Source organism: Cyprinodon variegatus, unplaced genomic scaffold (genome assembly GCF_000732505.1).
Source record: "Cyprinodon variegatus isolate N-32 unplaced genomic scaffold, C_variegatus-1.0 Scaffold702, whole genome shotgun sequence".
Taxonomy (NCBI): domain Eukaryota; kingdom Metazoa; phylum Chordata; class Actinopteri; order Cyprinodontiformes; family Cyprinodontidae; genus Cyprinodon; species Cyprinodon variegatus.
In genome coordinates this window covers 195090-218797 of record NW_015151155.1, presented here as the reverse complement: position 1 = coordinate 218797, position 23708 = coordinate 195090, and the positions used below count along the sequence as shown (strand labels likewise).

The 23708-nt window shown below is 37.4% G+C and overlaps 1 protein-coding gene across 2 annotated transcripts in view; it reads right to left on the bottom strand.

Moving 5' to 3' along the window:
* Nucleotides 1-14696: 14696 nt before the first annotated feature.
* The window catches only part of LOC107097501 (RNA-binding protein 6-like), a 20025-nt gene continuing 11013 nt past the window's right edge, over nt 14697-23708 (bottom strand). The window contains exons 7-23 of one of the 2 annotated variants that reach the window (XM_015394658.1): nt 22641-22715; nt 22270-22543; nt 22025-22182; nt 21827-21927; nt 21659-21728; nt 21286-21391; nt 21154-21209; nt 20086-20206; nt 19868-19965; nt 18370-18720; nt 18130-18279; nt 17983-18048; nt 16095-16319; nt 15934-16008; nt 15730-15827; nt 15558-15609; nt 14697-15477 (exon numbers count right to left, since the gene is read on the bottom strand). In XM_015394658.1, the coding sequence (XP_015250144.1) occupies nt 15385-15477; nt 15558-15609; nt 15730-15827; nt 15934-16008; nt 16095-16319; nt 17983-18048; nt 18130-18279; nt 18370-18720; nt 19868-19965; nt 20086-20206; nt 21154-21209; nt 21286-21391; nt 21659-21728; nt 21827-21927; nt 22025-22182; nt 22270-22543; nt 22641-22715 (2169 nt within the window). In that variant the 3' untranslated portion in view covers nt 14697-15384. The remainder of the gene's footprint in view (nt 15478-15557; nt 15610-15729; nt 15828-15933; nt 16009-16094; nt 16320-17982; nt 18049-18129; nt 18280-18369; nt 18721-19867; nt 19966-20085; nt 20207-21153; nt 21210-21285; nt 21392-21658; nt 21729-21826; nt 21928-22024; nt 22183-22269; nt 22544-22640; nt 22716-23708) is intronic. The other variant, XM_015394659.1, reaches the window with a different exon arrangement.

The following is a 23708-nucleotide window of genomic DNA, read 5'->3' as shown; positions in this document are numbered from 1 at the left end:
ACAGCTAATGGGAAAACATGAAAACAGGTTATAAAACAGAATCCAACTGTGAGAATATACAAAGTAAGTTGATTTTAACAGTGTCTATTTATATGTTTTACTTGCAGATCAGATAAGCAAGTATCTGTTTAACAAGTGAGTAAAATCAAGAACATTCATTAATTTAAAAAAAACATCACAATCATTTACCTAAAGGAAAAAATAAATAAACCTTATGGCTGATTAAGAAATAAATTAAGGAGGAAAACAATAGCTATAGGATTTGAAAAAATTTTCAAAATATATATTGTATGCTTAAATGTGATTTGCTATGTTTGTGTTTTAAAGGCAAGTAAGATCATCTTCCAAGCGATGGCTTGAAAATGTGTTTGTTGAGCAAAGGAGAAGAGATGGGTAAAACTGTAAAAAAAACATCTATCCGGTGCAGAGATGTGCAAAAAAGCTCATCTCTAACTGGAAAGGCTTCCTTTGATAACATGTACATAGAGTTTAACAAAACACTACTGCGATTCTGCTTGAGACCCATGAGAAATGTTGCCTTGTTATGTTGTTAAGTTATTTGGTACAAAATGAAATCATAGCAAATTGATTTGATTTGATCATGTCACATGTTGAGACATAGAATGTGGTTGGTGGAATGCCAACTTTTAAGTGCGAAATATAATTTTTGTCCCTTATTTTTTTAAAGAATTTGGCTAATGTCTGAAGGTTCTACACAAATCTTTGATGTATTTAGTCATCAAGCAAGAGGTACAGTAGCAGAAGTTCTGTTGAAAGTGTCTGTAAAGGATCGAGTCATCTAGACTGTCTTCAGGGTTTCATCAATGGGAACCTGAATGTGTAAAAATATAATATGAGAAAACAGCTAATTTATATGAGTTAATAGTATGATTTAAGGACATGTTTTTAAAATACTTATATAACTGACCATTTTTTTTTATTGTAATGATTAATATGAAATACCTATAAAAATTAAAAAATAGAATATTTTTAAAAGTAGATTTAAGACATAGACATAAACCCTGGGTGCATTCCATTCTAAATCGGAACAAGATTCATGTTTCTTGCTTTGAACGCTCTATAACACTGATGTATTATATTGTTTAGAACAGTCAGCTGAGCAGAAGCAGAAAGTAGTGATGCAAAATAGCTAATTAATTGACAAAATTATTCACAATGAAAAAAACAAATTAGTAATATAAGTCCCATGGCAAAAAAAAAAATAAAAAATTACAAGCTTGAGTGGATCCAATTCTCCCTTGCGAGTTTCTTTAATCAGATTATATTTTGAAGTAGATCTCATAAGCTTCAGGTCAACGTAGCAGAACAGACTGCGAAGACACAGTGCACCAGCAAACCTTGGGAAACTGGGGCAATTAAATATTAGAGAAAAAAAAATAAAAAATTTCTCATGTGGGATGAAAACTTTGCTTTTTAAAACATGTATTTTAATTATATATCCCCCTGATGCTGAAACTGTTTCCCAACAAAACATTGTGGAGGTGCAATTTCATTCATGGCTCTAAATGCACCATAAAATTGTACTACTTCCCCAAACAATAGCCTTACTCAGAGTAAGCCACAGACCACATTCCAAAGTTTTTATTGGAGCAACACCCTACTAAATAATAGGTTTCTCTGAAATCATATTGCTGACAATTATTCGCTGCAATATCTTTTAATATTTAGCCATGGAAGAGTAAAAACTATTTAGTATGAGAATAATCTGATGTAAAACTGATATTACATTAATAACATGTAGATAAATGCTTACAATCATGACTCTGAAATTATTCAATAAGGATGGTTTGATACCTGGGCTTCAAATTATATAAAACTCCAACCAATTCCACTTGAACTTGACACTTCAGTTTAACTTGAACTTTTTAAACTCGGTTCAGTTGAGTTCAATTTCGTTTCTACAAAAATTATATAGGATAGTTCTACTCAGATTTATTGGTACACTGCAAAAATGATCTAGAAGTAAGTAAAATTTTCTTAAATTACCTGTATTTACCCTTAATTTGAGTGGGTAAATACAATGATTTGCCAATTAAATTAGTATCTTTACTCTTAAAATAAGATAATTAGATAATATGAACTTGAAATAAGACAATGCAATTGTTTTTTCTTCTTTTAAATGTAAATTGTCTTGTTCCATTGGCAAAGTGTCTCACTTTCGTACTGAATTGGAGAAAAAATGCACTTATTTTAAGTAAAAATTGCTTAATTAGATTTCCATTTTTTGCAGTGTATATACAGGCGAGAATTCAGCACAGCTCAAAGTTTAAATCTATGCAGTTATCTGAAGCCTCTGGTGTGAAATAAAGTTAAAAAAAAAATAATAATAATAGAGTTTGATAAAAATAAGAAAATAAAATAAAATATATCTGCAGGTTTAGAAATAATTGTTTAAGGACTATAAATAATTACAATAAATAACCAATGTTTAAGTGTGTACACAAATGACATTTTTATGTGTATCTTGGGGCATGAATCAGACTATTGTTATATGAAGTCTCAGCAGATGAGGTTTTTTTTTTTTTAAAACATTGGATGCCTCCGGCACCTGAAGTGTTCACAAGCAATAAAGGTTTTCTTTTCAAATGAATTTAAGAAATGTAATTATAAATTGCTCAAACATGTCCTTTTGTTATTACATTAGCAGCTGTCTAAAGCTCAGTTTAAGAGGGTTATTTATGCACCCGGCTGTACAATAGAGTACATTCACCACAGAACATTTTTCCCATGTGTATTGCCTTCTTCTTTGCCTTTTTTAGGATGACGGCATGAAATCACATCCACATCCATTAAAGTATAATATTACTCACTTTTATCCAAACTGGCTCAAGCATCAAAGCGTGTATTGTAGGTGAACATAGAGAGCATCCAGGTAGGTTTCTAAAGCAGAGGAGTAAAAAGAGAGAGAAAATAAGGCTCTGATAATTATTGGTTGTCACAGGATAGAGAGGGGATGCAGAACGATTACAGATGACACATAAATTGCTGTGTAATTTCAGACATGCATTTTTGGCTGGAGTAGGTCTGCCTGGCAAATACAATGTTTACATGGAAGTCAAGGCCAGAGTGATAGCATGCCATTGTTGCACCATTTGATATGCCAAGGACATATTAATGGTGCAGACCACATGCAGAACCACAGATCAAACACTTTCTAAGGTTTCACAGGAACTTGGTCCCAAATCAAGCTCTTGGAAACAAGCCAAATCTTGGGACTCACATCAAGAAGTTCTGTTATGTCTTTCTTCTTTTTCAAAATGATGGATACATTTTCTCTATGTGATCTACAAAAGGCAATTACAATCATGCTTTTGGTTAATACATCATGCTGTCACTCAAGCTTGCTGATGAGTCAAATACCCCCATGCAGTGTCCACAATGAAGCTTCATCAAAACTGATTTGTTTCACAACAGCTGCAAACACTGAAGATAGATCTCATCTGTCCAACCATTGCAGAAACAACTTCTCAATCTTGCAAGTGTTTGCAGTTTGTCAGCATGAAGAGAAGCAGTCTGTGAGACATACTAACCATGGGTAGTCCCGGGTGATCCAGATAGTAAACAGCTTATAGACTGTGTGTTCAAAAGTCAGAAAATTGATTAATTTGCCAATATAACCGAAATAACATAACAAGTTTAAAATAAATGTTTGGAGAGCCGTGTAGAAACAGGATGTCTTTGATAGAAACAGAAAAGTAAACAATGTACTTCAGTTATGATTTATTCCGAGTATGCTTACTAGTATTGAAATCAAACCCATAAGCATGTTTTTTTAGTTTGAAGAAGTTTTACCCTTAAAACTACATTTTTATTTTCCAATGACGATTGTAAGCTTAACATTGCAAACAACAAAAATGGCATTCAGATGTATAAAGGCACAAAAAGTTTCTTATAATGTAAAACGGGACTAACCATCCTTTAGGGATGTTTGCCACTGGAGGGAATCTTTGCTGGTACAGATGTTGCTTAATTAAAGCTAATTGTATTAAGGAAAGAAAACATTTTTAAGCAGTAAACCCAATGAATTTAAATAATGAATAGTAATAAACGATGGGGAGAACATTAGTTCACGTGATAAATGACAATTAAATACTTGATACATGTTTAACTCTCTTACAGAGCTTTGTATGTTCATCTTGCTTTATGTTTAAAGATTACAATAAAATATAATTTCACTCAAGAATAGGGTTACTTCACAATTTTTTTTTTAGCAAAAGTATCTCAATTTCACAGGTTAATATTTTCCTACTTGAATAAGTGCAGATTTGCCTTTTTTCGTTTTATAATGTGTCTGCTACAGTAAACCAATTGATGAAGCAGATGATGATTTACATGCTTAAATTATAGCACACTCACACACCCATGTTGCTTTTCCCCAAACGGCTTTGTTGTTATGTTCTGTCTCCTGGGAAAGTAGAGAGGTCCTTTCTTTTGTGACTGGTGTCCGGATGCATTGCATGCACATAATAAAAGAAATAGCTGCAGCTATTGAGTTTATATCAAACTAAACAAATAAAAATTAGCAGCAGGTTTAGAAATAATTGTTTAAGGAGTATAAATAATTACAATGAATAACCAATGGTTAAGTCTGTACAAAAATGACATTTTTATGTGTTTCTTGGGGCATGAATCAGACTATTGTTATATGAAGTCTCAGCAAGTCTCTTTTTTGTTCTTTTTTTAATGGGATGCCTCCAGCACCTGATGTGTTTACAAGCAATAAAGTTTTTCTTTTCAAATTAACTTAAGAAATGTAATTATAAATTGTTCAAACATGTCCTTTTGTTATTACATTAGCAGCTGTCTAAAGCTCAGTTTAAGAGGGTTATTTATGCACCCGGCTCTACAATAGAGTATTTGATAAATGTTTAGCTCTCTTAAAGAGCTTTGTATATTTATCTTGCTTTATGTTTAAAGATTATAATAAAATATAATTTAACTCAAGAATAGGGTTACTTCAAATGTTTTGTTTTGGCAAAAGTATATCAATTTCACAGGTAAATATTTTCCTATTTGAATAAGTGCAGATTTGTCTTTTTTTCTTCTTATAATATGTTTGCTACAGTAAAATAATTGATGAAGCAGCTAATGATTTACATGTTTAAATTATAGCACACTCACACACCCATGTTGCTTTGGGGGAGCTTTATCCCCAAATGGCTTTGTTGTTACGTTCTGTCTCCTGGGAAGGTAGAGAGGTCCTTTCTTTTGTGACTGGCTTTCTGATGCATTGCATGAACATAATAAAAGAAATAGCTGTTTTATTAAAATTGCATTTATCTAATGGACTATGGAGACATTTTAAAAGAAACCAAGCTAATTTACATGTGGAAAGTCCACGTTAAACAGACATAGAAAGCATCTGCAACATGAGTTTGTCACATAAAATTGCCTCTATTTCAGTTAAGTTTCTTGAATAGTTTATTAATGTCAGAATAAATTTGCTTCTGCCTTTAAATGGAGCAGCAAACTTTGCCACTGACACAAGCCTGCTCTTGTTCTCTGACCATATTGCAAAGCAAAACCGCAAATAGAGATTATAGAAGATAGGAATGCATTAGCTCAGATTGTAGCTTTACATGGATCCTGTCAACTGTATCAATTCTCATTTGTGTAAAAGCTCATGCAACATCTCAGATCACCATAATCTCTCAAAGATGACATTTGTGATCTGGTTGTAAATTTTACTGGTTAGGGCCTCCAGAGAATGATTGCTGCAGTATTTCAACCTTAGAATATTGGTACGACTGCAAGTGATGTTCTTCCAGCAATGATGGTGTATGAAAATAGGTACTTTACTTTAACAAAAATATTCTTAAGCCAGCTTTGACTAAATCAGCCTGGCAGGTGACAGAGGGGAACAATGCTACATCTACATCTGTTTTCCAGCTCAGTGATGAAAGATTTATCAGTTGAAAAGAACTTGTGGAAACCTGGTATTTCTGAAGCTAAACATGTGTCCCTGAACTCCCGCTATGGAGTAAGAAAACAAGAAGACCAAGGAGAGGTTCTTTTCCAAGTAAAGGTAAAAAGTGGTGTTGCAAGCAGCTTTCAGCACCTTTTGATTCAGTGCACAATTGACCAAAACCACAGGTAAAAAGTCTGTAAAGAGTCTGAAAAACACAGCCAGGTTCTGTCACCAGGGGATGGTAACTAGGATCTGAGTTCCAGATGTTGCAAAGCATTCTTGACATTTAAAGCGTCTGTGATACCCTGAGAAATAATGGTTCAAAAGCAGCAAAAGATGATCATCCTCACTTATGAATTTCCCTAAGCCTAGATATTCTGGAGAAAACATAGACTGTTGTAACGTAAATGAGTGAGCCTACATTCCATATTAATCAACCAAATCTTTTCTCACATTTTGATCTTGGTTGAAGAATTTGGGGAGGGGGGTCCATTTGACTGTAAAATAAGATGGAAAAATATGAAAGAGCCCAAATGAGATGAAATTATGATTTTTTTACATTTTGTAAAATAAAGGGTTTGCTCTGAGTTTCTGCGTCATCCTGGAACTGAGTGGATTCTAAAGCAGGTTTTTATTGAAATAGAAGATACTGCATGGGTTTCCAGACAAAAAAGTTTTTATTGAAATAGAAGACACTACATGGGTTTCCAGGGTTGTCTGGGTTTGACTGGAGAGAAGAGATGGAAGTTAGTTCTTTTAATGAGATAGAATTACAATGATGATTTAAGATGCCAAGGAATGCTGCTCTTACTGTGGCTGGAGTTTCAATGTCTGGAGGGCAGAGAGTTCCTCCACCGAGACAGGGAGGAGGAAGAACAGAGTGCTTTTGCAGTTTCTTCCTCACTAGCCCTTTGATCAAAAGTCAGTTAAATATGGTCCACAAGCTGATCAAAGTTAAGAAAGAGTTTTTGCCCACCTGAGTGCTTTGTCTCAAAGCAATCCAAAGATGTAGGAGGTCATTGAGGTGTTATTACAAAACAAACAAGGGGAACAGCTGAAAACCAAGAAGCCCTGTAGGATGAACCTCAGCATTTTCCTATTGCCACAGAAAAACTCTCAGGCATGAGAAAGGCTGTGTCTCAGAAAAAAACAAAAACAAAAAAAAAAACAAGAGGAGATGTGGAGAAAGCAAAGGGAGTTGGTTGGCAGAAGATGAGGTTAGTATGTTAGACAATGAGATGATCCAAAAGTTCAACAAAACAGAGATTTGGTGTTATGTCAAGGTCTCTGGGGCTGTGTCATGTTAGCCAAGAAAGACGCCCTACAGTGTGGTCCAAAGTTGTGCCACAGAGTCTTGGTAGAAAGAAAGAATTTTCTAGTCAGTCATTAAGAGGTACCGGGTGTACCTGAGGAGAAGGAATCTCTCTCCTTTTGTAGCTGGAAGTCTTCAAAGTCAAAGATCTGAGAAGGATTCAGAATGAAGAAGCAGGGCACCCAGGAACGGTCCTTGGTCCATAACTTCTCAAGTCCACTAGGTATTGAAAACCTTAACCTGCAAAACAATCCACAATGCTTCTAAAAGAATAGGCCAGATGGGTATTGATGATTGGGATTTGCAGAAGGCACAAGGAGCGTGTGAGAACGGAGACAGTGGGATGTTGGATGTTGGTAGACATACCGAGTAGGATGAACCTTGAGGTGGGCAGGAAGCTTTAAGCCGACAGCAAATTAACTGCTAACAGTTTTATTTTCATAAGGAACCAGGAACATAGGAACTGGAGAGAGAGTTACTTAGAGAGAGATTTAAAGGGATATCTTTAGATAACAACTATTCCTTTTAACCAAGGTCTTACATTGGGCAGGTGGGCATTTTCTATCTGCAACTTTTTTCCTGTGACAATGGGAGAGACAGGAATCAAACAGTTGGCAGGATATAATCTGGAAAAAAAGGTTGGATAATTGAAGACTGATATCCTAAGGATGACTTAAAAGGGAAAATACCAGAGGGGAATGAAATATGAGAGTTGTCTGTACATTCAACCCAAGTGAGAAACTTGCTCCACTGAGTGAGACTATTGCTGCACATGCAGCCAATCCTGTTTTGTACTTCTTGGTGTAGACAATCACATTGTTGGTTAGCTTGTGGATGAAAACTACATGAAAGTCGGGACTGTCTGCCAAGAGCAGCACAGAAAAAATTTCACACTAATCCAGTGAACTTGGTTTCTAGATAAGAAATTATTTTGGAAAGGATGCGGTACAGAATGAGAACATGATTAATGAGGAGTTTATTAATAGTGGAGGCTGAAGGTAGCTTTAAAAGAGGTATCGGGTGACGAGCTTTGTAGAATCTATCAATAATGGTGAGAATAACTGTCATATGTTTGGAGGGAGGTAAACCTGTAACCTCCCAAGCATTTTTTTGGGACCAGGGACAACTTGGAACATACAAAGGGTGTAGGAGTCCATCAGTGGGTTGATAGGAGCTGTTGTCTCTGGAGCAGAATGAGCAGGAAGCGACATACTCAGAGACATCCTTGTTAAGAGAAGGCCACCAGAAGTAGTGACGGAGAAGGACAATGTTGCAGCTCATGCCAGGGTGGCAGGAAAATCAAGATGAATGGGATCCATGTATAAACCTTATTTCTGGTAGCTGATGGAACTCACGGATGTCTTGGAGGATCCCTACTTGAATCTGGTTCATTTTCAGTGGCACAATGAATCGGGTTTTCCAGGTTCCAGTTGAGTGCACCAATTAGACAGGACTGGGGAAGAACGGAACAATTTTGCAGGTTTCTTCTTTAAAGAAGAACTGCAGAGAGAAGACATCAGGTTTTATATCTTTGGATCCAGGACAAAAGCGTGTAAGAACAAAGGCAATAGCAACGTGACTGTCTGGGGTTTAAGTCCTAACTGAATACAGATATGAAAGGTTCTTATGGTATCTCCGCATTATGATTGACTCCTCTTGGCCCTCCAGCCATTCTTTCCATTCCTCTCCAGGAGCTCCGATTTCCCATGACATAGTACTGCTCTGCTGAGAGGAAATGCTTAGAGAAGAAGGTGTTAGGATGAAGCTAAACATCTGTGGAGGATGGTTGTGATACGACTGCCCCCACTCCAGCATCGGAGGCATCAACTTACAAACTAAAAAGGGAGAATTTTTCAGGATGGCGTAGAGGAAAACCTCTCTTTAAAGGAATGTTTGGTCAGCTTCAGGTAACCAGGAGAAGCCCTGAACAGAAGTAAGAGAATTTAGGGAATATTTATTTGGTTATCACTGTCTGGTTATCACTGTCTGTTCCATTTGCTCCAAAACATAAGCACCATTCCTGTCAGGTCCTTCTGACCTTGGAAGAACAAATGCATACTAAATATGCATTAAAGGATTTACATTTCCAAATGCTCCCTATTGTGTTTTATTAAATTATGGCACTAACCAAAAGCAGGAAGAGAGAGTAGAGTTACACTTTATGGTATTTTTTAGTTTCATCTAATGAAAGAAAGCAAGTTATACATCTACCTTTGCACAGCATACAGTAAAGTATCATCTGCACACACTTTTCAGCCACTAAGCAATAAAGTTAGTAATTTGTTGCTAGGAATATTGCGATGTGACTAACAGAGTTAGTTTCTTGTACTTGTGTCAGTACCTGAGACAAAAAGGATCCCTGGTCATTCCAGCACTTAAATCTAATCATGTGACTCAGTCTGGAACATGCAATTAGATTATTACTATTTTATTGCTTTTGTTGAGGGGGGAATATTTTGCTGCCTGCAGGCAAAGTGGTCTCCTCCTAATTATGCATGTTCAGCTTTCATGAAAAAAAAAAAAACATTGCTGTTCCCCACCCCCAATGCATTTAGCAGAAATAAGTGGATGTCTTTACTGATGTCTTGTAGGGAGTCAGCAAGATAAAAAGTGCAATTTGTCAAGATTAGTAGCACAATAATCCATTCTATATCTATTTGAAATGGTTGACATAGAGACAGTGGTCTGTACCCCTGCTACTGAGTAAGGATCCTTACAAGAAATGTGTTCCCTCAACCCAGTGAGCTGAATGACCATGAACAGTAGCTCTGACATCCACCAATAAAAATACCTTTAAAATATAAAAAAGAAAAAAACATTCCAATGATGCCTTACACTTTGCTTATGGGGAACATTTTGGTCTGGAGGATGCTATCCTATCCCTAATCCACAGAACCTCACATTTGGACAAGGATTTGTGACAATTAGGATTACTATTTTGGATTTTCTAGAGTGCTTTTCACTCCATCCATCTCCCTACACTTTCAAACAAATTGTTAGGAATGCAAGTGCACAGCAGCTTGGTTGTATCTACAATAACCTTCTAATGGCTGCAGTATGTTGAGCTGAACAATATCACATCTCAGAGTGTGCTCAGCAGCACAGGAGTCGCTCAGGGGACTGTGCTGCTCCCTTTCCTCTTTACACTGTACGCTTCAGATCTCTGAACTTACTCACTTTCAGATGTTTGCAGACCATGGAGCCACATCTATCATGTGTTGCAACAAGAATGGCCAAGATGATGAGTATTGGAGTTTGTTGTCACACAAACAAATTACAACAAAAAAACTTCATAAGTTAAAGCTAATAACAGATTTCAAAAACTCTAAATATTTTATTTAGTTTTATTAAATGACTTGGATCAAATTGTTTTTGGTATCTTTCAACAAGCGTTGGACATTAGCTAGGTGTAATTTTTAAATTCTTCCCGACAAAACGGATGAAACTGAGTCAGGATTGTCAGCCAACTTATTCACAGACACACCTTTATTGTATTTCCCTTAAACACGCGTGTTAATAACCTGACTGTATAATTTGGGTCTTTGTACATTTGAAATATAAACTTTGAAATGGCATTAAAGCCATGTTTTAAAGCTTTTCTACTGTATGAATTTGAATTACCTTACAAATCCATTCGTTCCCATCAAACTTTGTATGCATTCGTTCATGCTGCAACCACAAACATTATGTTTTTTTTAAAGAGAAAAGAAAATTGTATTTCTAAAGCTTTGCAATTAAAATTCTTAAAATGTTTCTATTTAATCTGTAATCTTCTGTTTAATACCCTTACTGTATATAAAACCCAGAGCAATTAAACGTCCTTCATTGCCAGCACCATGTAATTTAATATCAATATAAAACAGCTGTTCTGTAAAGGCATCAAAGGTCTAGAGAGAGAGAACATTTGTTAACAACCAGCATCACAACAACAATAAACTGTGAACATTCAAGAGAGCATAATTTTCTCTGTCATTCTATAATAGAAAGGATGTTTATAATCCACCCAAACTGAAAGGACAAGAAGAGCATTAATAGGAGAAGCACTAAAGAGGCTCATTATGAGGGAGGAGCAGCAGCAGTAAACAACTCCTGATGGATAATCTGTTGATTCAAACAATTGATTATTTACTCTAAAAACTAACCTCTATGACAAATTGTAACAAGTAAAATGTCCTTAGTCCGTAGATGACAAAATATAAGAAAGAAGGTGATTTGTTTGATAAGACCAAACCTTAAGCTGAAGCCAAACTGCTACATGTGGCAGAGCAGTAACTCTGTAAGATGAAAGGACAACTGTGAGTTATTAGGAGGGGACATTTAGTTGTGGAGAAGCTTTTCTTCAGAGGAAACCCAGCAAACTGGTCGCATATGATGAGAAAATGGAGGCAGCTGAAACAGGTTGATCATGAAAGAAAACTTCTCCAAAGCTGGAAAAGACTTGAAACAGGATCCAATGGTGTGTACTGAAATTCTTAAAAAGATGTGCAGCAATAGTTTTAACAAAACGTAGATCTAGATTTTAACTGTGTATCCTTCTTTTTTTCCTTTTTTTATTTATTATGACATTAAATTCCTTCGTTATTTTGGAAGGCGAAACATTTTTCTAAGATAAAAAAAAACTCTTAACAAAATCTAAGTTTACAGTGGCAGTAAGTCTGGATATTAATCATTTCATGACAGTTACTGTATGGTTTTCAGCTTAGCTTTCACTTCAGTTTGCACTAAATTGTTGCTTGGACTACCCAAGGTAAAGACTTCAAATTATCTTTTTTACCGCACCTGCTGCCTATGACTTCTTCTATCTTTCTGCCAGGCTTCACCTGCCAGCTGCTAAAGGACCACAAGCCAGGACAATTAAGTAGAAAAATGAAAGTTTGCTGCTTTTAGTTGGCCCTCTCATCTCCCCAGACTAATTGAACATTAATTCTAATTCCACAGCTCATTAGGACTGGATAATGACATCAGTCACCAGGAGCAGGAGACTTTTTTTTATTTTTTTATTTTTTTGTTTCTTTTAGGTCATTTGGCGTAGCTGAGAAAAGATAAATGAAAATGGGTGCACAGACACACACAAAAAAAAAAAACTAAGTAATTGAAAATTGGAAGAAATCCTGCTTGGCGATCCTCATCTGCTAAAGTAGGAAAAAGGCAACGCCAGATAATCCCTCCTTAGTGATTTTATTTTAATAAATCCCAGTTTTTCCCCAGTCTTTTCAATGCATCTCCTATTTTGATGGCAGAATAACCTCAGCCCTGGTAAAGACCAAGGGATTATGTGCTGACAGTTGTGTTTAAACTGCAGAACTTCATGCCCCACAGAAGTACAAATAGTGCCAGTCTAGCATTTTCAACTACTGTCAACAGTGGTACAAATCTGTTATATACAAGCAAATACACGGGCAGCGGTTCAAACCTGCTGCAGAAAAAAAAGCTTTCATAAGATTTATGCCTGCGATTACACTGACATAAAAAATAAAAAAAAGAAAATGCAGAGATTTTAACCAATCAGTGGAATACTGCTGCAAATGTGGAAGTAATTTCAAAACATTTGCATGTGATCTATGGTTGATATCAACATAGACATTCAAGCAATCCGTCTCTCCCAGGAAAACGGACCAACAGTGACCACAAAAAAGCTTTATATACAACGGCTTGCATGATTTCTCTTGGGAAAACTCTGCTCAACTTTCGGTCATAATGTAAATAGACAGGATGCAGTTAAATGTTATTGTCTCCCTACTAAACAAAGAAAACGCAAAACATACCTGTCCATGTGTCCATTTACTTTTGTTGGAAAGATGGGAAACTTTCCATGATATCCATGATCAAAGCTTTTATTATACCTTGGATACACTGATTGAGAAAAGATTACTTATTGACTAAGGTTGTACATGTAAACTTCAAACTTTAGACATTATATACATGTCTTTATTTTTGGTACACTATGAAAGGTGTGGTGCACAGTTGTGTTCATCACCTTTGACAAATTAAATCCAAGTCCTTCGCATGTTCTGCTCTGTCTACTTATGAATAGGATTTACAAACTGAAGGCTGGTAGGTGGTTTGGAGCTGGTTAACTTTTAATTTTAAAAAAGTGTTTCAGTTTACTTCGGTTAAAATAAATCAATTTATGTTCATTTACCCATCAAAACAAGTTGTATGAGCTTCACTGCTCTAGTCTGAACAGGTCATTTACTGTTTTTTATAGTTTCACCATATAATCCATTTGTCACATGTTGGTGTGTATATTTAATTTCCCTAACTTATTTCCTCACAAAGTTTGTGATTCCAAACATCAGTTACATAATGTTTTTGTTTCATGAGAAATTAATTCATGTATGTACCAGCATTTTCTTCAACTAATTCAAAATAAAAAGCAAAAATATTTAGAACGAAGCAGTGTTCAAAAGTTAGCACCTAAATACATAAGTTGGCTTTCTATTAACTAAAAATCATCTTCAGGATCTTGACAAACTATTTCATGCATTTATCTTTAGCAGTAATGATTACTGCAAAAGTGTCTTCACATCTCTGCCTAAAAAACAGCTGCAGTTGATTCAGAATGCTGCTGCTGTCCGTATCCCTAATAAAACTGAAAAAGGCACATTACCACAGTTCCAAAACTCTTCCACTACCTCCCTGTGCCCCAGACAAAATATCTGTCAGTCTACAAATCAAAGAAAGGCCTGGAATAAAAAAAGCAGACTTTTCAGTGCATCAACCACTCAGACATCAGGTCTTCTGGCTCAAGTCTACTTTGCTTATTCAGAATCAACATGGAGCATAGCAGCCTTTAGTTCCTATGCTCCAGATATCTAGAAAAAAAACCTTCAGAGGACTGTAAAAGTGCTTAAACCCTAAGTTGCAATAATTGTTTGTAGTTTAAAGTTGCCTTAGAATTTCTATTTAAACTGTTAAAACATAAGCCTTTTACCTGCCACTGCAATGTACCTTAATGTACAGATAATAGTCAGTGAATCAACCTCCCAGACCACTCCAGTCTTCTAGTTGAAGCCTACTTATGTTCACGTAAAGCACTTTGAATTGCCTTGGTAGCAAAATGAGATATACAAATAAAGTTGCCATGCCAGTTCAATTATGTATCCTTCATAAAAATGCAAGGTTTTGGCTTGCTATAAATATGCTGGTTAGTGAATTAAATTTTCTACTAAAAAAAGTCCTATAAGAAAGCATATGCTTTATTTTTTCTTTACAACTAAAGAAAATGCAGTTTCATAGCCTTGTCTTCCAGTAAGAGACTAAATGTGTTGTCAATTACTAAGAAAAAAAACTATAAAAAAATAGCCTTCTTGAATTACTTAGTAGCAGCAAAATTCAACATACATCTTTGTGCCTGCTGTTCCTCTAGTTAATCCTGCTGTTTTGTGTCCATATAGTCACTCAGATAGGCATCAGCACAAACTGTTCTACCAAAGAATTTGAATAGAGCGATTTATTTCTGAAAATGTCATTGGAGTAGATTTATTTTGATAAAATCAGCAACACAAATCTTTGTACAGTAAAATACATGTAAAACATCACTGATGGGATATTGTCCAGGTAAATGTATAAATATTAAGGAGACAAAATCCTCATGAATACACCTGATTCAGAGGTATTTTTATTAGATGGAAAACAGTTTTCTTTTAAAGACAATATGACCTGCTGGATACCACAAATTATTGAAAAACAAAGTAGTACATTTGTGCCACCTAGTGGTGAGTTGATAACTTTACAAATTTACATCATAAGAGACTAAACTTCATACTTTACTTAACAAAAGCAAGTAATAATCTAAATCCCTGAAAATAATAATAAAAAAAAAGCTTAAAAAACAAACAAATGTATCTATGGCTATTACGAAATAAAAAAGGCTTCTCAAATATACATGGAACAAAAATGAACATGTATTTTTTTAAACAAAATTAATTGTAATCTTTTTTTCTTTTTTTTTTTGACTGTTCAGATCAGCTTCAATAAATCATCTGTCTCCTAATATCAGCGTAAACTGTAGCATTGAAGACATGGTGTGTCAAAGAAAAGATCTCAAAGAGTTGAGGTGATTCCTCATGCAGAATTTGCTGAGCACATCATTTACGTTTCACATTTTCAGGCAATGGAGATAATTTTCCGACAACCGAGATCACTCGAGTTCCTTAAAACGTGCAAACATGGCTTTGCGTACTGCTTGCTTGTAAGTGCTGTGGTCCCATACGACATGCTCCTTTTTCTTCTTCTGCAAGAAAAACAAAAATATTTAAACTTTACATTTACTGCAAGAGTCAATATCTTTAATAAAAAGATAATAAAATTTACCTGGACAGGTTCAGCCCCTAAACCAGGTCTCTCACTCACTTTGCCTGTTTCTCTGTATAAAAAAAAAAGGAAATAAAAAAGGAAGAGAAATAAGCATGTCTTTGAAAGAGCAGAAACAAAAATAAATTTCACTTGTTCATTATATTTCATATAAGTTAAAACCTTAGCCTACCTGGAGCTTCCAGCCCAGCTGCTACGTTGTTGAGGCTGTTGGTGATGCTGTTTTCGTCTTTTTTGTTCTGGTGATCTGGAAGTCTCTTTGACGTTTAGCTGTGAAGGTCAAAACACTACCTTCAGTTTCATTCGCTAGTATTTTTACATATAATTTGTACGTATCATTAACAAAATTATCCATCTTTAATTAATGCCTGCTTGCCTGTTTTTCCTGGTTTTCCAGAGCTTCAAGCTCCTTTTTTGACTTCTTGATCTTGAGATGAATCTCCATGTTTTGCTGATTAGACAATAAGACAAGTGTTAAAAACTTAACAGAAGTAATTAGTCTTCAAATCTTTCCATATATAGAATATGAGTTGGTACTTTATGGAGATCAGAGAGCTGCTGGTGGCGGATCAGAGCATCCTTATTAGGAAACTGTCTCCTGCACAGCAGACAGGCCATCTTCTTCCAGTCAGTCAGCCTGTCCTTTTCCTCAGGCTGGCTCTTTTGGGTGCTTTTAGTTGCCTCCTCCTTGTCTTCTTCAACCTCTTCATCACTTCCAGCTCCATAGTCTGATGCAAGCAGACCCAAAGACCCCATTGGACGCTAAAGACAAAAGCAAAGTTTATCCAGGAGCAACAGCTACAAACTTACACTGTTTATTTTTCACACAGAGATGTGCCATTTCTTGCTAACAAGTTGCACATTAGACAAAGCCGCTGCCTGGGCGACTGGAGAGGCAAAAATCCCGGCTTGAGACGATTTTGGAGAGACCAAGACTATCAGTCAGCCTCAAAGCAATTCTGGCGAACAGTCAAACACCTCCAGAGGGGGGAAGCAGTGCTTCGCTAACGGTATTTTTTATGTGGCAGGAAGCTGCCGACCTTGACTGAGAATATTTTTGGATGGTGTAAGGAGTACTTTGAGGATTTCCTGACACTTTCTGTGATGGAAGCAGAGACAGTGCTCATAGCCAAACATGCTGACTTCAACAGGCCTAAGTCTACAAGTTGGTCAAAAAACTCCATTGAGGTACGTTTTCGATAAGCTGGGGCTCTCTTTCCGTTACTGGGCTATCATGGCTGACAACTTTACAATGTTGTGTGGTGTTTAGGGACAGGACCCTGGACCGGTGTTCTAACTATAGGGGGTGAAGGCCTATGCAAGCGTGCTGAAGAGGAGAGTACAGCTGACTGTCAAAGAGGAGTAGTGTGATTATTGTCCCAGAGTTTGTCCAACTGATCCACATGTATTTTGTGTACCTGGAGAAGGCATCTGGCCATGTACCCCATACTGACCCGTGGGAGTGCTCTAGCAGTATGGATTTGGGGGCCCTTCACTATGGGCCACCGTGTCTCAAGTGGACCAGGTGTTTGGTCAGCATTGCCAGCATTAAGCTGGACCTGTTGCCTTGGACTTTGGCAGGGGTCCTTTATGGAAAGGATTTCTGGGAGTAGCCAAGGGCCCTTGGTTTGGGGACCAGTGGACGTTGCCTGTGCTTTCAGCAGATGATGTGGTTCTGCTGCCTCCCTACTGCTAAGACCTACAGCATGCACTGGGACACTTCACAGCAGAGTGTGAAACGGCTGTGATGAAGATCAAGGCCATGGTTCTTAACCAGAAGAAGGTGGGTTGCTCCCTTCAGGTTGGAGGAAAGTTTCCTGCCTCAAGTTAAAGAGTTCATGTGTCTTGGGATCCTTTTCATGAGTGAGAGGAGAAAGGAGCGGAAGACCAATAGATCAGTGTAGCTGCTGCTATAATGCCAACCCTGCTCCAAACTGTTGAGGCGAAGAGAGCTGAGCGACAAGGCAAAGCTCTCGATGTACCGGTTGGTCTACATTTCTACCCTCACCTATGGTCATGAAATCTGGATCATGGTCGAAAGAACGAAGTTGCGGGGAGCAATCGCATTGAGTTTTCTCTGCAGGGTGGCTGCGCGCTCCCTTAGAGTAAGGACGAGCAGCTCGGTCATCCAGGAGAGGCTCAGAGTAGTCGCTTCTCTTCCGCATTGAAAGGAGTCAGCTGAGGTGGCTCTGACAATTTTTTTTGGATTGCCCCTGTAAATCCCACTAGGAGGAGGCCTAGGGGACAAACCTGGACACACTGGAGGAACTATGTCTTCACAGCTGGAGCACCTCATCTTCCCCATGAGGAGCAGGAGGAGGTGTCTAGGGAGAAGGAAGTCTGGGAGTCTCTGCTGGGACTGACTGCCCAGTGACCCGTCCTTGGAAAAGACAAAAACCAACAATGACAATACAGACCAACTTACTTTAGATTTTTCCTCTTTTTTGACTGGAGCAACAGGCTTCTTAAAGAGATCTTCATTTCCTGTGATCTAAAGAAACAAAAGGATAAACACAGCTGAAAGTAAATTTGTTAAATAACAAATTATGAATGGTGAAGAGCAGTAGCCAACCTTCCGCTCGAATATAGCAAACGCAGCATCAGCTGACTTGGACTGCTTCTTCTCATCATCAATCCCAGACTTTAGGACTGGAGATGGAGCCCGCACAGTTTCTTTCTGACGATTCTGGATCTTTGCCCACCGCTCCATATCTTTCATTATCTGCAAACAGCAGCAACAAAATACTTGTTCATCACCACCTAGCTACACAAACTCCACCATGACTTGGGATTAGTTTACAGGGAATGCTACCTTAACAGCGGCAATACTTCTTGGTTTATCGTCTTTGCCATCCTTTTCTTTATCCTTTTTTGGAGATTCCTCTCCGTCCTTCTTTTCGACACAGGCTGTGAGAGATTGGACAGACCCTGCAGAGTTCTCTGTTGAACCAGCAACAGGGGCGGCAGAAGCTTGGGGTGGTGCTGAAGGTTTTTTCATCTCTAAAGGAGCATCTGCAGCTGGATTGGAAAGAATAGCCTGGTCTTCTGCAGTCATAGTGGGTGTCGTTTGGGAACCTGTGGAGCCTCCTTCTGGAACTGGGATGTAGGTTTTTGCTGTTCCATCCCAGTACAAATACTCCTGGGATTGAGCGTTATAGAAATACTAGACAAGAAAAATGGGAAAAATAGCAAATATGATTTCAGAAACATAAAAATAAAAATTATATACAAATCTCACAAAGATCCTAGAATTGAACAAAACCTGCAGAAAATGTGAGGAGGGATAGGAGTTTTAGAACATATAAGCATTGCACTCAACAGGCCGCTTCACCGTTAATATTTTAATTTGTTTTAAAACATGCTGTCCTTCAACAATCTGAGATTTTATTTTACTTAATTTGTTCAAGCTGTTAGCCGTTTCTTGTGATAGTTCACTCTGTTTTATACCACGTTTTCTAGTTTATTATTGTGTGTTAAGTCCTTTTATTTTATTCCTCTTGATGGTTAGCACTGTGTTTTAGCTGAGGCTCATGTTAAAGCCCTTTATAAATAAAGTTGATGAGGAACCAAAATTAGGAATATATGTGAAGATAAATATTTAATTGTACAACTAAACTTTAATGAAATTAAGAAACTTTCAACGATAAGAGTGAAAACTTACAGTACTGTTTAAATCTTAAAAGTGGCACAGTTTGCTGCACTGCTAACTTGGAGCAAGAAGGTTTCAGCTTCAACTCTCAGCCTAGGCTCTTTCTGCATGGAGTTTTCATGTTCTCCCTGTGTATGCCTGGGTTCTCTCTGGGTACTGCATTTTCCTCCCAGTCTAAAACCATAACTGTGTATGTCCCAGAGGCTGTATGTCTCTGCGATAAACTGGCCACCTGTCCAGGGTGTACCCCGCCTTTCGCCCATCGACACCTGGAGATATGCACCTTCCCCACCGTGATGAATAAGCAGTGGATGGATGGATGGATGGATGGATGGATGGATGGATATGTAAGGAAGAACCCCTTTAGCTCCTTATGTTTTACATGATGGTCATATCTTTGAGGATTAATATGCAAGTTTTACATTACTTTTACATGATACTCAAAGAGCTCAGCAGGGCTAAATCAACTCAGAACGTTTTTTGTTTTTTTTTATTGAAAAGGTTCATTATAGAGAGAGCAAGGTTTATTAGGAATCCCCCACCTTAATGACAACATAAGACAGTCTAGCTCCTAAAACTCCCGATCTTAATTTTACACGCCAAAGACAAAATTGCACATAGATGCACAGCATATATGTGCAATTTTGCATATATGCCTCACCCTTGAGTTTGGATCGTAGTACAGTGTTGTCTCAGGATCGTAGTAGAAGCCCGACGTTGAATCATACAAGTAACTGGACATGTCTGGAGTTTCAGAACCTGGAAAACATGCAACATTGTTATTTTTGTATGACATGTAGTTGCTGATTAATACCCTATAATGGATATACTTTAATATATAAAACATCTTCCAAAGGATCTAAACATGTTTTTCCTCACCATAAATATATGTCTGTGCACCCTCAGTGGGGGGCTGTATTGCACCAGAGTCTGGAGGAGGAAGACGTTGACCAGTTTGGTTTGATGGGGCCGCAGTAGTCATTACATTGTAGTCCCTTCCCTGAGAAAATATTCAGCATTCAAATGTCAGAAAACTACACCAAGAGTCAAAAAATATTTAATAAGACAGCTTATCTAGTTCAGGAGAATTTACTAAATGAACCCTGAATGTATTATAGGTTTGTTACTGTGTTTTTTTCAGATGGTTGGTTTTGTTTAGTTGGATGTCTGAGGCTTACAGCAATGAAAACCCTACAATTCAGTCCGTGTTTTCCTGTCATATATACATTTATTAAATAAAAACATCAGTCTGAAAGTAAAGAAAATTGGATTCTGTGTTTTTCTACTTTTTCTCCAGGCCTTTGGACCCCGAGAGTCCAATGACTTTGGACCACGGAATGACAGTACATGTAATTTTCCACCTTGCCAAAGTAGGACACTTCTGACGTTCAACAATTCAAAAGTGACTTAATGCAAGTATTGGTCGGCGTGGTGCTCTTTAAACCACACTCCATGTCTTCCCCAAACGCTGAAAGGATTTTGCCTCACAATGCTTCCAAGGCGGTGGTTACATCTTTTACTTGTGCAGCTTCACTTTCTCCTTACACTCAGCTTTCCATTAATCTACTTAGATGCAGGGTTATTAATGTACAGTGTCTTCGATATTATGCAAATTATTCTAATCACGGATGAAAGCTGGACAATTGTTGGCTGCATGCTCATTATTGAGGCCATAACATAACAAGCCTGCATAGAAAACATATGACTTTTTGCAAGACACTAATGTAATTATAAACTGAATTTGGGATTTTGATTTGCTGTAAACCATTATGTTACAAATACAAAGAAACAACTAATGAAACATCATAGGATTAATTTGTTCATGAAATGACTTAATCTGCTTTACTTTTCAAATTGGATAATTTAAATAAAGCAACTTTAGCAGGGAGCTCCTCCTGTCAACATTCGTATATACATATCGTATGGTTTGAATAATATGAAACATACCAGACTATGGCTAGGGGCTGAAGCAGCGGGATTCGCACAAAGAGTCATTAAATCACCTACAAGCAAAAACAATGAGTTAGGGTATTTCAGTAGAAACTCACAATCTTAAAAAAAATGTGAAAGAGCTCTCACCCTGCATTGCAACCTCTGTTGGAGGAGTGCCAACAACAGGAGCCAGTAGAGGATGCAAGAACTGTGGTGGTGGTGGGAATGGCGGCTGTAAAACAACACCAGAGGTCTACCAGATTTGGTTAGTCAGTTTTCCCTCAAGAATCCAAAGATTAAACAAAAATCTGACACTATGCCACCACAGTCTAAACTGGTTTGTAATGTAATGAGGAAAAATAAGAACATTTTCAGCACTTAGAATGCTGAATCTCCTCACTTTTAATATGCCCTTACTATGCATTTTAAATTATTCCAACATTCACTGAGTAGGTTTTCTGACTAAATGTTATATAGCACTCACAAGTGATGTCTGATTAGTCATTAAATAGAAACTTACCGCCATTGTGGCATCCTCAGGCAGATGCCCAACAAGTGGAGGGTTTGATGTATCATATTCTCTTCTTAAACTAAATCAGCAGGAAAAAAAGAAATATCCAAGTAAAGAAAAACTTTATTTTCTAAAGTAGCGGGTTGATGATGGAAGACTTCAATCAAGGTGACTTACATGTGGTTTTTAAGAGGTATAGCAATTTCCGCATGGACTCTAACTCCATCAATATACAGGGGTCTGGGTTTGGTGAGGAGATCAACCAGACGTTTCACTTGCTACAAAAAAAGAAAAAAGAAAGACAATGTTCTGTCCTGAAAGCGATAAAAAGGGTAAGCTTGACTTCCTAACTAATGAAATGACATCTGACAGTACCTCGTGGGAGTCCATGTCGACAAAGCAAAGGGACTTTGCTCCATTGGGCTTTCCTTTCACCAAACGGACATTTCTTTCATCCAGATATGCAAAGGGGTCCAAAGCTTTTAAGATGGTCTCTACTGTGGTGGTAGGCTTCACATTCTTTATTATCATAGCTACAAAAAAGGAAACAAAACAAAAACTAAACTGGAACATCTTTTAAACAAAAAGAAATATGAAACAAGCGGATCAGGTTGACGTACTTTTGCTGTCTTTGAATACAGACTTGGGTTGTTCTGAGATGTGAAGAGATGTGTTTGAAGAATCTCCCGGATGTTCCGCTTGTTCAAGCTTTAGCTGCTGGTCAACTTGCTGCTGCCACGCCTCTGGAGTCAGGTCAGTGTTACGCTGGAAGTGAATGCGAGGAGGCTCTTCCATAGGATGTTTAACATCGATGTTAGACCTCAGATCTTCTAAAGGCTTATCAGATGGGGGTTTCTGTGTGTCCAGCATTTGAGGTACTCTATGATCAGGTTCCTTTAACAAAAAAAAAAAAACCCAGCAATTTCTCAATGGTTAAATGAATGACTGTCATCTTGAAAATAATAAAACCTAACTCTATAATAATACTCACAAAAGGACCTCTTTCACACTCATGTGGCTGGACATACTTCAAGGCAAATGTCTTAGTGCCAACCTTTATGCATCCCTGGAAACAAAGCCGATAACAGTGAGAATTTCACAACATTAGTGATCCAGCTAAAATGACATACAGCATGCACTATGTCAGGTTTTGTCCGCCCGTAAAATGCACCGAAAAAAACAGCTCAGCGTTTTTTGGTATGGTGCAGACCTCAGATCCATGCATTCAGCAAGGCCATCTTGCTGCGCAGTAGAAATTTAGTTTCCAGAGTAGAACAGCTTCAGAGAAGCTACCGCTTTGGTCTGAAGTTGAAAACAATTGTATTCATCGCCGATGTGTGTTCTACACTATCCCCCCAACAATCTAATTGTGCGATTCATACCATGTCAGAGGACAGTAAAAAAAATTCCCGTTTAAAGGGTGGAAGCTGTATTCAGAGTTAGCCCGAAAAAAAGGAAAAGCCTAAAGTAGATTATGTTTTTTTTTTTGGCCGTAATAATATAAGCCACTAATCTAGCGATTTCTCTGCCAATATTTAAGATGCATTGATTCTAATTTTGTGAGCTTATTAATGCTTAATAATGATGGCATGTCAAGGGAAAACTGACAGCCTCTAACAACTGTACATCTCTATTAATAAGCTCTTTTAATGTTACGGCATTAATTTGTTAGCATAAGGAAACTACTTAGGAAACTACTTAATGTCCCCTTTCTATTATTAGCCATTTTAGTTAAATTAGATTGGCTCTATATTATAAGGTTTTGTTTGTCTTCAAATTGGAAACCCACAGCATCACAATGTGGGAGGGATTGTTATCAAAGCAGCCCCACAGTCTGTAAATGTAATGTGATGTGATCATTAATAACCAACAGAAGAGTTAGGGACTGTCATCAGACTAAAAGTGATAAAAGTTGAGTAAAATGTGATTATTACTAATATGCCCCATCTACACTAGTCCTCTAAAAACAAATCTGTGCCAATTGAGGCCCCGTCCACACGAAGACGAACCCTGGCCTAAACGCACAAATTTTTCACCAAACCAGCCTCTCATCCACACG